This window comes from Eubalaena glacialis, chromosome X (genome assembly GCF_028564815.1).
Source record: "Eubalaena glacialis isolate mEubGla1 chromosome X, mEubGla1.1.hap2.+ XY, whole genome shotgun sequence".
NCBI classification, from domain to species: Eukaryota; Metazoa; Chordata; class Mammalia; order Artiodactyla; family Balaenidae; genus Eubalaena; species Eubalaena glacialis.
Window position 1 is genome coordinate 50,015,405 of NC_083736.1, and position 14,933 is coordinate 50,030,337.

The following is a 14,933-nucleotide window of genomic DNA, read 5'->3' on the forward strand; positions in this document are numbered from 1 at the left end:
TTACATATCCTCCAGGTAAGAGATTCTTTCCTCAGCCATGTCTACTCTACTAATGAGTGCAAACAAGGCGTTCTTCATTTCTGTTACAGTGCTTTTGATCTCAAGCATTTTTTTATTCTTCATTAAAAATTTCCATCTCTTTGCTTAGATCATGTATCTGTTATTGCATATTATCTATTTTTCCATTAGAGCTCTTAGTATACTAATCATAGTTATTTTAAATTCACAGTTGAGTAGTTCAAAAATTTCCCTCAGGTGGGCAAGGCACTGATAAAACTCCAGTAGGTTATGCTCTAGTAAAATAGATTCTCCTGATGAGAGGCCTTGTTAAGAAGAACATAAAGTTCTAGTTTATTTCAAAATGGTTACTTTTCCTCTCCCACTGCCAGTAGCAGGAGATATTCACTGTGAGGACCTGGTAGAATTCCTGCGGATAAAACTCACAAAAGTGTGGAGCCTCCCACTATGACTAGGCTGCTCTGGAGTTTTTAACTTTCAGATTTGTCCAAACTGAGCCTCCAGCAAATTGTCAATTACAATTCAGGTTTTCCTACCTTGGTGGCAATTCCCACAGAGGTCTCTGTGTGGGTTTCTGCTCTGGAGAGTTATCATTCTCTGTATCCATCCATCTCTCTCTACAATTTTAATGGAAGCAGTTTGCCCTGTGACTTCGTTGTCTCTGATGAATCCAAGAAGTCTTGTAGGTTTTTCAGTTTGCTCAGCCTTTTACTTGTTGCTAGTATTGTGTAGCAATTCATAAGCTCCTTACATGCTGGGCAGGAAACCAGAAGTCCCTCCATTAGACTTTCATTCATCAAATACTTAAGTCTAGTTAACTGAAAGATTATTTCCTGATATTTCAAGCAAAAGAGTGGGAATGGGGAAGAAAGAGCTGCCCACAGGATGTAGGAATAAGCTCATGGGACTCTGGGCAGTAACAGTGAGCTATGGGAACAGAGGAAGAAGGGAAGGGTGGAGGAGAAGAAAGGCAGGGAAGTTATGAGGGACACTTTGGAATTGGAGACCCATGGGTGTGGTTGAGGATAAGGCGACTAGAATGAATTTAAGGAATAAAAGGAAACACATCTTATTGGATCTTAGGGGCTCTATATTACTTTTTCTTGCTGAGATGGATGGTTAAAAAAATATGGGGTGGTATCTGGACAGATGGAATGCTGATATGTTTGTATGTGTGTGTATAAGTGTGTATGAGTATAGTGAAGCTGAGGTGTTAGATATAAGCATCCGACAGGCAGTGGTACCTGAAATAAAGGAATGTTTGTATCTCTAGTGTCTAACACAGTTCCTGGCACTGTTCAATAAATATTTGTTGCACGAACGCATGAATAACTCCACAGAGCTTAATCAACACCTTCGGAAAAGACCTATAATAAAAAGTTTAAAAATTAACTTGACATAAATAAAAAGTAACTTTCATCTCCTATCTATGTAAGACTCTTTAATGAAAATGTAAAAATAAGCACCAATGATACTTGGGTGAAAACCAGAATCTTAACTTCTGGACTGTATAGGAATGCATTGTATCAACAGTCTTATTTATTCTCTGGAATCAACTTTTAATTTGGTTTAGTTCCTCAATCTTTTTCAAATCCCTTTCTTCCACTCCCATCCTCCTACCTCTATTCCTCCTCTTTCCTCTTCTCCTTTCTTCTCTCTTCCTTCCCTTTCCCCATCTCCCGACTTCTTCCCCTTTTCTTCTTCATCCCTTCTCCATTTCTTCACCTTTTCCACATGGAACTTGAGGGAGGTAGTGAGAAAGGGCAAAAGTGTGATGGTTTGGAGAAGGAAATGGAGACTAGCATCAGGGAGACAGTGACTTTCTATAAAAGAGTGGTTTAAGGGAGCAATGTGGCTGGTGAATCCTGGTGTTAGTAGGGGTTGAAGGATATATTGAAAGCTGCCTTTACATAACAAGCACATATTATTATATTGAATGCTTTTTGAAGGGTGAGATGACTGATGAAGATTATTCCACCCACTCCAAACTCCTTTGAAACTGCCACTGTAGGAAAATCACTTATGAGGCTATTGCAATTATCCAGGGCAGATATTATAACAGCTGGAACAAAAACAGCAGCAGTAAGTATAGGGAGGAGCATAGAGATTGTAGAAAATGGACTAACGAGAACTACAGAAGTCTCAGCACATAACTCTGTCCAAACCCCTGCACCAAGAGACTTGCCAAGCCCCTAGGGTGACCCCCAATTCCCCATTGACCCCACCCCTACCCCCATTAAAAAGCCTGCTTGAGAAATCTCAACACTGCAAGGAGAATTTACTGTTTGGTCCAGCCTGATGACAGGACCCTGACCTACTTTTTTTAGAGCATTTACTCAAAAGAGCTTACAACTGTGAATATGTATCTGCTACAACTCAGAAGTGTCTTTCTCAAGGATCTGAGAGCCATTCCTTTGAAACGTAATCATCAGGAAGGATAGGTGAGGGAGATTAAGAGGTACAAACTTCCAGTTGCCAACAAATGAGTCATGGGTATGAAATGTACAATGTGGGGAATATAGTCAATAACTATGTAAAATCTTTGTATGGTGACATACAAAGATTTGTATGGACTTCCCATGGAGATCATTTTAAAATGCATAGAAATAGCGAATCGCTATGTTGTGTAACAGAAACTAACATAGTGTTGTAGGTCAATTATACTTAAAAAACAGCAACCTAAATGTCCATTAATAGATGGATGGATAAAGAAGATGTGGTACATATATACAATGGAATATTACTCAGTCATTAAAAGGAATGAAATTGGGTCATTTGTAGAGACGTGGATGGACCTGGAGACTGTCTTACAGAGTGAAGTAAGTCAGAAAGAGAAAAACAAATATCGTATATTAACGCATATATGTGGAATCTAGAAAAATGGCACAGATGAACCTATTTGCAAAGCAGAAATAGAGACACAGACGTAGAGAACAAACATATGGACACCAAGGGGGGAAAGGCAGGGTGGGATGAATTGGGAGATCAGGATTGACATATATACACTGCTATGTATAAAATAGATAACTAATGAGAACCTGCTGTATAGCACAGGGAACTCTACTCAGTGTTCTGTGGTGACCTAAATGGGAAGGAAATCCAAAAAAGAGGGGATATATGTATACGTATAGCTGATTCACTTCACTGTACAGCAGAAACTAACACAACATTGTAAAGCAACTATACCCCAACAAATAAATAAATAAAGTAAGTAAGTCAACTGATTAGGAATGGTAATTACATCTGCAAAACTCCCTTCAGAGCAACAACTGAAGATTCGTTTGACTGGGAGAAGCTGTGTGTGTGCGCGCGCGTGCACACGTGCACACGGCTACTTTCATTCTTCAAACCATTGCAAAAGAATATTTTTTGAACTGTCCTTTATTCCCCATCCAGGCACATACTAGAAAGAATTCTTGGGAGCATAGTTTAGCCTAGAGAAATTGACACACTGCAAAGTCATTATCGACCCTCAATTTGGGATGTGTCTCTCCTATCTGTCCTGCATCTATCAATCTCCCTTCAGCTTCTGTTCTGAAGAGGATATACAGCCTCTTACTACCAAGTATATTTTGCTTCTTCCAGAGTACCAGCGATAGCAGGAATGTCATGAATTTGAAGGATAACAAGTGGTCAGAGATGGTAAGGAGCATACTGTGCATAGTTCTCAGTAATAAACAAAACAGAAAATGTTTAACATTTCATTTTGAGTGGGATCTTATATCTTACCTCTCTAAATTTATTCCCTGCCATGCTTGTTGCTTACTGTCTTGCTGCCAAACTGAAAGCACTTGTCTGTTTTCCACCTGTGGGAGGCCTTTGCCCATTCTATTCCCTTGGCCTGGCATGCTAGCTACAGAATTTCACAGGACTTTCTCCATTGGTTCATTCAGGTCTGATCTATGATCACATTCACTCTTTATGCCTTCATACTACTTCATTGTTATTTATTTCTAGAACTAATTACCACTTTAAATTTCATTATATGTTGGCTTACTGCATTATTTTCTGCTCTCCCTCTACAATTAAAGCTCCTTGAAAGTGGGAGATGTCTCTCTTTAGTTCAACGTTGTATGTCTAGCAATCAGAACTTTACTTAGCACTGTCAGTAGAATGTGCTTCATTCTGAGGTTTAACTTAAATGAATGAGTGATTGAAAGTTCTCAAACATTAATGGAAGAATTCCTAGGCATTTATATATCTTAATATGGAATAGATAACTTAAAATTTTTCAATGAATAATATTTCACTAATGCTAATAAGACAACCAAAGGCAGTTTTTTTAATATTAAAAAGATGTTTCACAGCTCATTATATTTTGAAAAAGTTTTTTGAATATAGAATGACTATTTACTTATTATTGGGAATTTTTAGTATCCTAAATAGTAACTCTGAGTTGGAAAAATTCAGAGAGACCCAAGTTGGATCATAGTTCCATCACTTCCCAACTATGTGACTGTGAGCAAAATTAGCCTCAGGCTTTATTGTCTTTCAAGTGGGGATAATATTGGGCACATATTTTAATGAGGATTACTTGAGGTCCACATACAGTAAATCCTCAATGAATGCTATCTACCTATTCATTTCTTATCAATTGTAATATAGATAGATTTTCATAAAGAAGTTACATATAATCTTATTTAATAATTAGTATTTAGAACAGGCTGCCTATAAAATATGGATAACAGCATCCTTTCATTGCATTGAATATTTAATTTTAAATGATATGCCTAATTTTATTTTTTATTAAAACATTTTGCATGGCACAACCACGAGAATGGCTAAATTAAAAGAAATTTCAGAAAAAAAACAAGTATCACTGCCAAATATCAAGAATATGAAGCTAACTAGATATTCACCCAGAGGCCACGTGTCCCATCTTGCTGTGATACTCTAGGGTGACACCTGTTGTTATGGTATAAGTAATAGCATCTCCTTTCATTCTCAAAAGTATATTGGTTTGGCTTGTGAATTTTATTGTTGCCTTAATTGAAATAAACAACATGAAGGTTGGGAAGAGAGACCTAACTATAGATATTTCGGAGATTAAAAAAAGATTAAAAGGATATTATGGACAATTGCATACCTGTGTATTAGATGAAATAGATATATTCATTTTAAAGCAATATGTTAAAATTGACAACTATATATATAAAACTTTATAAATGTAAGACCTATAACTATCTATATAATGTATATTATATACACATATGTAATATATATAGTATATATATACAATTTGAATAGTTTTAAAAATCATTAGAGAAGTTGAATGTGTTAAACGTCTTCTGACAAAGAAAATACCTGAGATGGTAATATCCAAGAATAAATAATCCAATTTTAATATAATCCTCACAGAGAGAGAAAAAGAAATAATCTCTCAATCTTCATGAGGCAAACATAACTTTAATAATAACATTAGATAAGGATAATCTAAAACAACAAAAAAAGAGAAACTAAAAAAGCACCCTTACTTGAGAACATAGGTACAAAATCCTAAACAAAATATTGGCAAAGCAAATATAAATATTTTTCTTCATTAAAAATCCAAAGGGGTGATTTAATGGACATATATAACACATAACTCCCCCCAAATAGAAGAATGCACATTGTTTTCAATAACAAATTGCTTATCTCCAGTCTAAGTCTTTCCTCTTAGATAAAATCTACAAATTAAACTCTTCATTAGAGTGATCTGATTGGATAAAACTGTAAGCCCATCAAATTCAAAATTTCCATAACTGCATTTATCGGACGATAATTAATAAATCTTTCTCACATCCTCTTTTTTCCTACATCAACCAGTTCACCAAGCAAGAACTCTTGAAGTCATCATAAAGTACTTCTATCCCTAGGCCAGAGACTTCCAATTGGTTACTGAGTCCTGCCAGTTCTATTGTTGACATGGCTCCATCTCCAGTGGTAATACCTCAGTAGGACCCTTGTTATTACCATGTAGACCAGCGTTCCCCAACCTTTTTGGCACCAGGGGTTGGGGACCCCTGATGTAGACCACTGCAGCCACCTTTGATGTCATCATCCTCTTACCCATTTTACCCAGTCTTGAAACTCCTGCAGATTTATCTCTTTAATATGTGAATCTGATCATTACTGTCTACTTAAAACCTTTTTGTGTTTTTCTATCCTCTTCAGTATTAAAATCTAATGTCAACATAATATTTAGTGGGTTTCTGGCCCCTGACTTCTAGATATGTTACCATATTCCTATACACTATGCTCTACTAATACTAAATTACTTGCAACACCTAAAAAATAGCATATTAATTTATGTTTCTTGCTTTTGCAAATGCTTCTTTTGCTTGTAATATTCTTTTTTCTTTCTTAAATGGTTGATCCATATTTTCTTCAAAGAAGCCAATCACAGGAATCATCTACTTCGAGATTCTTCCCAACTATTTTTTACGTTTCTCATGAAACCTCCTTTCCCCCTTTTCCATTCCTACTGTACTTATCACACTATAGTTTAATTTTCTTTTTATTTATTTTTTCCTATCTAGACTGAAAGCTCCTTGAAAGAAGGGATCATGGCTTGATCTCTGTGTTCACAGTGCCTAGCATATGCACTCAATGAAGATTTGTTGAATAAGTGACAAATGAATATAAAGAAGTAGAATATGAAAGCATATGTACTAGTATACATATGTACAGTCAAAATTTTGAAAGTGATTCTTTCTGTTTTGACTAAATATGAGATAATTTTTCCTTTTAGTACCCTCCTTAGTTTGTATTTTGAGAAATAATGTGTACATATGCAGTTCTTAAGGTGGAAAAATCATTAATATAAAAATTCACTGTTGAATGAGTTAAAACAAACAAACAAACTCAGCAAAAGAGATCAGATTTGTTGTTACAGAGGCCAGGTGAGGCGGGAAGTGGGGAGGGAGGAGGAATTGGATGAAGGCTGTCAAAACGTACAAACTTCCAGTTATAAGACAAGTAAGTACTAAGGATGTAATGTACATGATAAATATAATTAACACTGTTGTCATACTTGAAAGTTGTTAAGAGAGTAAATTTTAAGAGTTCTCATCAAAAGAAAATTTTTTTTCTATTTCTTTAATTTGGTATCTATATGAGATGAAGGATGTTCACTAAACTTATCGTGGTCATCATTTCATGCTGTATGTAAGTCAAATCATTATGCTGTACACCTTAAACTTATACAGTGCTGTGTGCCAATTACATCTAAATAAAACTGGAAGAAAAAAAAATAATAAAATGACTTCCTGGTTTGGGACTCAGGGTCTTTCACCACACAGGGAAAATTAGAATAGGAGCTGGTTTGGGGTCGGGTGGTAGAGAGGAGGAAGAAGATTTAGCAAGTGATAGGGCTAAGGAATCATGGTCAGAATACAATGAATTTTTCTTGAGGCATATCAGTTGTGGTAAGAAAGGATCATATAGGAGGGTAAATGGGGACGTCTGGGGGCAAGACAGCACCCCATTTTTGTCCAGTTTCCCTTTCCTTCCTTCTTTCCTTCCTTCTCTCCCTCCAGTCCTTCTTTCCTTTCTTTTCAAGGAATATGTACATGTGTTTTAAATACATAAATATATAAATATATATATATCACATATATATGTGGTTTAAATATATATATATATCTATCACAAAAGGGAATAAGATGAAAAGCAACAGTCCCCTCACTTCCTATCTATCTCCTGCCCCTCTCCAGAAGCAACCCCTTTAAACTACTTCAGCCGTTTTTTCTTGTAGTCTCTGTATCTAAATACAGTATGTATATGCCTACCAGTAGTCCTTCAATCATCAACTCTATATTTTGTCTATTGACTTTTACTATGGTGTATGATAATTCATTTCCCTTTCAGTTTTAAAGTGGGGAGATAAGTCAGTCCTAAATTTCCTGATGAATCCCTGATTCCAGCAATAATTACTTTTATTGAGCACTACTTGAAAGACACAGTTGTAATCACTTCGGATGTATTAACTCATTTAATTACAAGCTCAGTTACAAGGACGGGGCTAATAACAAAAACAGGAAAACAAAGACTTAAAAAACAGGGAGAAAAAAAGACAATGCTAGGCCTTCCCCACTGAAAAACGTTAAGGGTGAATGAAATAGCAGTTAGAAAAAAAAAAAAAAAAAAAAGGCCAGCTTTGAGGCACTAAAATTGCAACCGGCTCCTTTAATTCCCCGCGGCAGGCGGGGCGTGGCGCCAGATGGCTTACAATGAATGCCCCTTCAAGCTGGCAGCGCCCTTCCAAGCCTGTGGCTTTGTAAGAGCCCGGGCCACGTGACGGCGACAGGCGGCGCTCTGTCTTTCTCCGCGCAATCTCTATGGTATTCTTCTCAGCCCACCGCCCCTAGGGAAGCGGCAGTCATGTGACAAGCTCCGGGTTTACGGCAGGTGTCCACGTGATCCTGGCCTGCAGTAGGGTGGCTGCGGTGAGGTACCTGCGCTCGTGAAGGGTGGGCGGTTAGGTCGTAGCCGCCGCAGCCTCCGGCGGACTCTCCCGAACGGCCAGGCTCGGGAAAAACGAGCCGACTGAGGCATTCATCGCTTAGTGCTTACGGCACGGGTCTGTTCTTTATGCCACCTCCGCCTTCCTCGTCCCCACCTCTTTGCGGGTGAAGTCCCCTTTGGGTTTCGAGACCTTGGGGCCTGAGGCCCAAACTCGAAACGAACCCCCCACCCATCCCTCTTTTCTTCTCATCCTCCATCTCTTCCTTTGCATCACCGAATCACTTAGCCGTTGAGCTGGCCAGCTCGGCGGTGCCTTGAGGCCAAGTTCGAGGCGGTAAAGGTAACGGTGGGGAAAGCAGCCCCCCAGTGGACAAAGGTGGAGGCAAGACTAGAGCAGGCCTAAGGGCCGCAGGCAACGAGAATAGGCGGCTGAGGGGGTGAACAGGAAAAAAAAAAAAGAGAGAGAGTACTGCGGATTTAGAAGGGACTGGAAAGGACTTGTTGCACGATGGAAGAATCTGACTCTGAGAAAAAGATGGAGAAAGAGAATCTGGGGACGAGAATGGATCCTCCCATAGGGGAACCGGAAGGATCGCTTGGGTGGGTGAAGGGTATTAAGTCAAACCTGGAAGGGAGGGGGCAGGGGGGACGTTCTAACTGAAGAGAGTATTGTGAATTAGAATACCCCACCTATGATAAATTCTTTCGATTTACCAGTAAGGTTGCTTTTGGTGATTGGATAAACTAGCTAGAGGTCTGGTTGCTAACTGGGGAGAAACAATCCTTAGGACAGGCCTGATATTACTCCGGGGAGGGGGAAGTGTTCTAATTGAGGAGGCAGTTCTGAATTGCTTTGAATTGTCAATAAAGGAGATTTTACGTCATCATGTTGACGATAAGAAGACTAGGAAGAGGGTTGGCTTTTCCTGGGCAGAGATCAGTGGCTCAAGAGTGCTTTCTGTGCCAGTTTATACCTGAATTTGAGAATTTATATGCTTTGTGCCTGTGATGAGTGAAATATGACTTGGAAGGACAGCTGAAGGACTTAAGATTTTTAGAAATATGCTGACTTTGAAAAACAGGATATTCAAATATGACAATATTGTTTGATTTATTAAAGCATTTGTAAATATTGCTTTGATAAATTTTTTAAGGTGATAAAAAATTGAATCTTGAATTTTAATGGCTCATTTATATTCCTAAATAAATATTCCTAGGAGCTATTTCCTGAGCACATAATTAGGGGAGAGGGAGCATAAACCCAGTTTTATAATTTAGGAAAATGAGGGCCTCTACCTAACTGAGGTCCCCCGCACAGCTGTACTCAGCTGTTGTGCTAAATGTGCTCTTTTGCATCTCTACGTTAATTCCAATTTCTAAGGCAACTGGATCATGGAAACTCTGTCTTTTGGTTTATATCTGCAGGTGGGTGCTACCAAATACAGCCATGAAGAAAAAGGTAAGACGTGTTAGGTACATCAAAAACATGAAGGTAAAGGTAAGAAGTTACTGTTCAGGAAGTATATTTGTGGTCATATATGCCATCTTTCCTTGACTGTTGTAGGAACCTTCTACATGCTCTCCCTGACTCTTGTCCCCTTCTTTGCTATCAGATTTAATTTTTCTAATATAGAAATCTAAGTCATTCACATACTTAAGAACTTTTTGTAACTTCCTGAAGCCCATAGAATACAATCCAAAAGATTTCATCTCATAGAATGCCCTTTAAAAATCTATTCCTGACTAAACCATCAGCCATACCTTTGCACCCTATCATAGCCATGCAGAGTCTGTTTTTCTCCAAGTTTACAAATTAATTTGCATTTTGTGCAAGCCATACACACACAGTACACAGGCCTCTGCCTGCACATTTATGTTGAACCCAACTCAAATGTTATCACTATTAGGTTTCATGTGAGTTCTCCAAATGGAATTGAACACTCCTTCCCTTGTGCTCTTATGGTACTGTGCCCCACCTTGGGGTTTAAGAAGAATCGATAAGGGCACAGTTCTAGAGTAAGTTTCTGAATCTTTTGGGCTTTCAGTTTCTCCATTTATAAAATGGTGATAATAAGGTTACCTGTCTCATAGAATTATTATGAAGTTTTTAAACAAGCAAATGCAGGTAGAGCACTTAGATTAGTACTTAATACAGTTAGCCTTGATAAGTCTTTCATAAGCTATTAAAGTAAGATTTCTTAAACAACAAAAGCTCATAAAAAAGAATGAAATATTGCCATTTGCAGCAATATGGATGGACCTAGAGAATATTATGCTTAGTCAAATAAGTCAGAGAAAGACAAATGCTATATGATATCACTTATATATGGAATCTAAAAAGTAATACCAATGAATCTATATACAAAATAGAAACAGACTCACAGACATAGAAAACAAACTAGTGGTTACAAAGGGGAGAGAGACAAATTAGAGGTATGAGAGTAACAGACACAAACTACTATACACAAAATACATAAGCAACAAAGATTTACTGTATAGCACAGGGAATTATACCCAATATCTTGTAATAACCTATAATGGAATATAATCTGCAAAAAAAATGAATCACTGTGCTGTACACCTGAAACTAACACAATATTGTAAATCAACTATACTTCAATTAACAAAAAAAAAAGAAATACACTGTATTTAGCCTTAACTTTATCTAATAAGTCAGTTATATAACTTCAGTTTGCTAAGGGAATGTTCTTGATGAGCCGGTCTAAAGTTGCTATCAACAAGGATGCCTAAAAATACCAGAAATTTGTAAATGATAAAGAATAAAAGCAAAACGTTTTTCTAACAACTTTAGACTATCTCCTCAGTAACGTTTCCTTAGTGAGATAAAGTTATATAGCTAAATAGATTAAGCCTGAGGCAGTATACTTTTATTAATACTCCCTATATTTGTAATTAGAAATTTTTATAAAATATCTTGGAATTTAAGATAGAACATGTACCCTCTCATTTGAAAATCAAGGTAATTGGAATTATATTTCATAAATTTTGAGTTAGAAAAGACTTAAAAGTTACCTCACCCAATTTCCCCCCTAGTGCAAGAATCTACAGCATCTTTGGTAGGTGTTTTTCTGTCTTTGTTAAATGCTGTCATTGACAAGAAGGTGTTTACCTTCACCCTTTCCACTGTTAAAAAATTGCTTGTTTTATATCCTTGTTTTGATAGCTTGCTCATTCTTTTGATGAACATATTTTGAGCATCTGTTATATGTTAGGCACTGAAGACTCAAAGGGGATTTTCCCTGCCATTCAGGCGCTCAGAGTCTTGTGAGAGACCAAAAAAAAAAAAAATTGGATAACTGCAATGCATTATGGTCTTAGCAGTGTCATAAGAGTGTCATGGGAGGACAGAGGTGAAATACATCTAAGCCAGCCTAGGGCATTGGGATCAGAGAAGTTCTTGAGATGATTACTGAACCAAGACTTGAAGGGTAAGTGGAGCTTAGCTGAAGGAAGAAAAGGGAGTGGAAAGTTACTGGCAGAGAGTTCAGCATGAAAAAAAGACCTGGAGCAATCAAAGGGACTACAAGCAGTTCAGTTCAGTATGGCTGGACTTGACAAGTTCCAGGCTAGGAGGGTCAGAAGATGAGGGCAGAGGAGTAGATAAGCCAGATCAAGGAGGGTCTTATATGTAGTTTAAAGACTTGATCCTGTAGGCGATGGGATGCTCTTGAAAAGAAAAGAGTAATTAATGGAACAAAATCATGAAGGTAAGTAAAAGGGATGAAATTAAGGGCAGAGGTGGTAAGGTTGATCCTGAGGAGGAGAAAGAACTTTCAGTTATACTGAAATACCCTGCCAGATAGTTCAGTGCATAAAACATTACATTATGAGAGTTCCTCTCAAGTTGATATTTTGCTAACATAGTACTGAATGCATGATAGTATATATTAATAGCATAATAAATTCACTGTGATTCTATCACCAAGAGAATGTGTGACTCATGACAGGTAAGTGGCTGGCCTCTGGAATTCTCGGTACCTCTGCATTCACCACTGGTCAGAGAACTAGTCAGTTACAAGTATCCACTCTAGGTTATTAGTACTGTCACTTCAGTGAAACATCAAGTTCAAGAGAGAAATAGATCCCTTTAGACTTGATTTGCTCTTGATCGCTGACTTCTTTCCTTTCTTTTTTCCCATTTTGTCCTTAGGTGCTGTTGATGGGTAAAAGTGGGTCTGGTAAGACCAGCATGAGGTCTATTATCTTTGCAAATTATATTGCAAGAGACACACGTCGCCTTGGTGCAACAAGTAAGATGTTTTATCTTATTGTAAAGTCAGGTGATCTTAATAATTCACATAACACACTTGGTTGCAGTAACTTGGGGATGCAGAGCTTGACAGATTTGTTTTTGAGCATGTTTCCTTTTTTTTCATTCCTTCTCAGAAGGATGTGACCTAATTCTGGTTACTACTACTTGCTCTCTTGGGGAGGTTCTTTCCTTTCTAGGTTGCTTACCAAATGGGATAACCTTGTCCAACTTCGTTTTTATCCTGCTCTTTCTCTACAAGCATAGGGGTCCTTTTGTTTGTTCATTTTTTAGGAGGGGGAGGGTGTTTGTTTTTAACAGTTATTATATAAACAGAAATTAATTTATAGGCATTAACAAGCATAACATTAAAATCTAAGATTTTATAAAGCAGTAGTCCTAGTCTTCATTAAAAGGTAAATTGTTGGGTTTGGGAGGCTGTCAGAGGGAGGTTACCCAGATCTGTACTCTGCTACTTCTCTTCCTGGATACATATAGATGTTTTCTTTGGAGTTATAGCTTTGACTTGAGAAATGTTTCCTTGCCCTTTATGGTTTGAATGTTAAATCTGGTTTCTTAGTATAGGCTAGCTGGGCTGCCATGGCTGCCAGTTCAGTGGATCTATGCTCCTAGGAGACCCTTTCTGTCTTTAGGCTATAACGCCATTTCGTTTTGTAGCACCTAAGGATTTCTGGATTCTTCCTTGGTCCTTGGCCTCTAGGTGACGAAACCATTGCTCTACCTGGCTTTCAAATTTTCCTGATCTGGGTTGCTACCATCTTGGACACTTTTAGGGACAAGCCACCCACTACTTCATAAGGTATCTCTGGTTTCAAGAACAACAAACATTTTTAAAACACCCTATGTTCCAGAACCTAGGATACAAAAGAGAAGGAAACCTCATTTCTGTTCTTAACGTGCTTGGAGTGTAGAATAGACTCTCATAATTAGGGAAGCTTTAATGATTAGAAAGTTATTTCTTAGAGCCCTGAATCTATTTCCATTTATTTCTGTTAGCTGGTACCCTTTCTGTTCTCTTGAGCCTCTCCAAATATTTTAGTATGATTAATGTCTCAGTCTATCCTAGCCATTCCTTGCCTCCCAAATCTTATCTTCCTTAAGTTAAATATCTCCAGTTCCTTCATCTATTCCTCATTTGACATCATTTTGAAGCATTTTTAAGGACTTGTTAGAATATGTCTATATTTTTTTAGTGATGAGACTTAAATGAAGATGTGGTCTAATCAGAGCAGAGTAGGACTGTTACATCTCTTGTTCTATAGGCATCACACTACTGTTAGCACAGTCTAGCCCCTACTCTCCTGTGGAGCAGCCTTAATCATACTGAGTCATACTAAAAAAAAAAAATCCTTTTCACATATATTTTTATTAAAACAACATATCCTCCTTCTGATTCTTGTGAAGTTAATATTTTGAACCTAAGAATAAATGCTTATCTCTGTTAAATTATTCAGTTTTGATTGTTTTAGCCCATGAAAGGTTAACTTAAATCCAGAACAAGTTACTATCTCACTGGGCCTCAGTTTCCTTATCCATAGAAAAGGGGTTGGATCCTATTTTCATTTTAGCTACTTATTCTCTCATCTGATATGTTAGCTATCCTTCCTAGCTTTGTGCAGTTTGTACACTTGATAAGCATCTCATCTAGTTTTCATCTAAGTCATTTATGAAAAATTTTGGTCAGGACAGGGTCCTATGGCCTGTTGTGCCTCAAGAGACGTCCTTCTAGAAAGTACCTGTCCAAACTTCTCCCTGTTTTGATTTGCTGTATTTTAATTTTTTTCTATTTTTCCAAGTTTAATATCTAGACCTAATAATCACATGGTTTCAGTAGATCAGAGGAAGCTAATGTTTATTGTATGGTGTTTTATTTACTTTAGTTCTCATATTAACTTCATTTTAATAGGTGAAGAAAATATAACTTAGAAGTTAAGGTCACGCAACTCATAAGTGTTAGAGCTAGAATGTCAATCTATGCTCCTGCTTTATTCATTGTTCTACAGCCACAATTCCTGGCAGACTTCTTTCTGTTTATGTTTTAAATTCTGCACATTTCATTGATGTACTTTTTTCTAGTCCAATTAATATTTTTGTTTTTAGCTAATCAGCAGAGTTGATTGACTACCTAAGTCTGGTGAATAGTCTTAAAACCCAAATTTCAGAGCTAGTCAAGCTATTT

At 37.4% G+C, this 14,933-nt stretch overlaps 1 protein-coding gene across 5 annotated transcripts in view; it reads left to right on the forward strand.

Annotated features, from left to right (window-relative positions):
- The first annotated feature begins 8,370 nt into the window (after window positions 1-8,370).
- Window positions 8,371-14,933, forward strand: part of RRAGB (Ras related GTP binding B) — a 57,551-nt gene continuing 50,988 nt past the window's right edge. The window contains exons 1-3 of one of the 5 annotated variants that reach the window (XM_061177923.1): window positions 8,371-8,449; window positions 9,889-9,922; window positions 12,635-12,734. In XM_061177923.1, the coding sequence (XP_061033906.1) occupies window positions 9,911-9,922; window positions 12,635-12,734 (112 nt within the window). In that variant the 5' untranslated portion in view covers window positions 8,371-8,449; window positions 9,889-9,910. Of the gene's footprint in view, window positions 9,064-9,888; window positions 9,923-12,634; window positions 12,735-14,933 lie in introns of all 5 variants that reach the window. The other 4 variants (XM_061177918.1, XM_061177921.1, XM_061177922.1 and 1 more) reach the window with 4 other exon arrangements.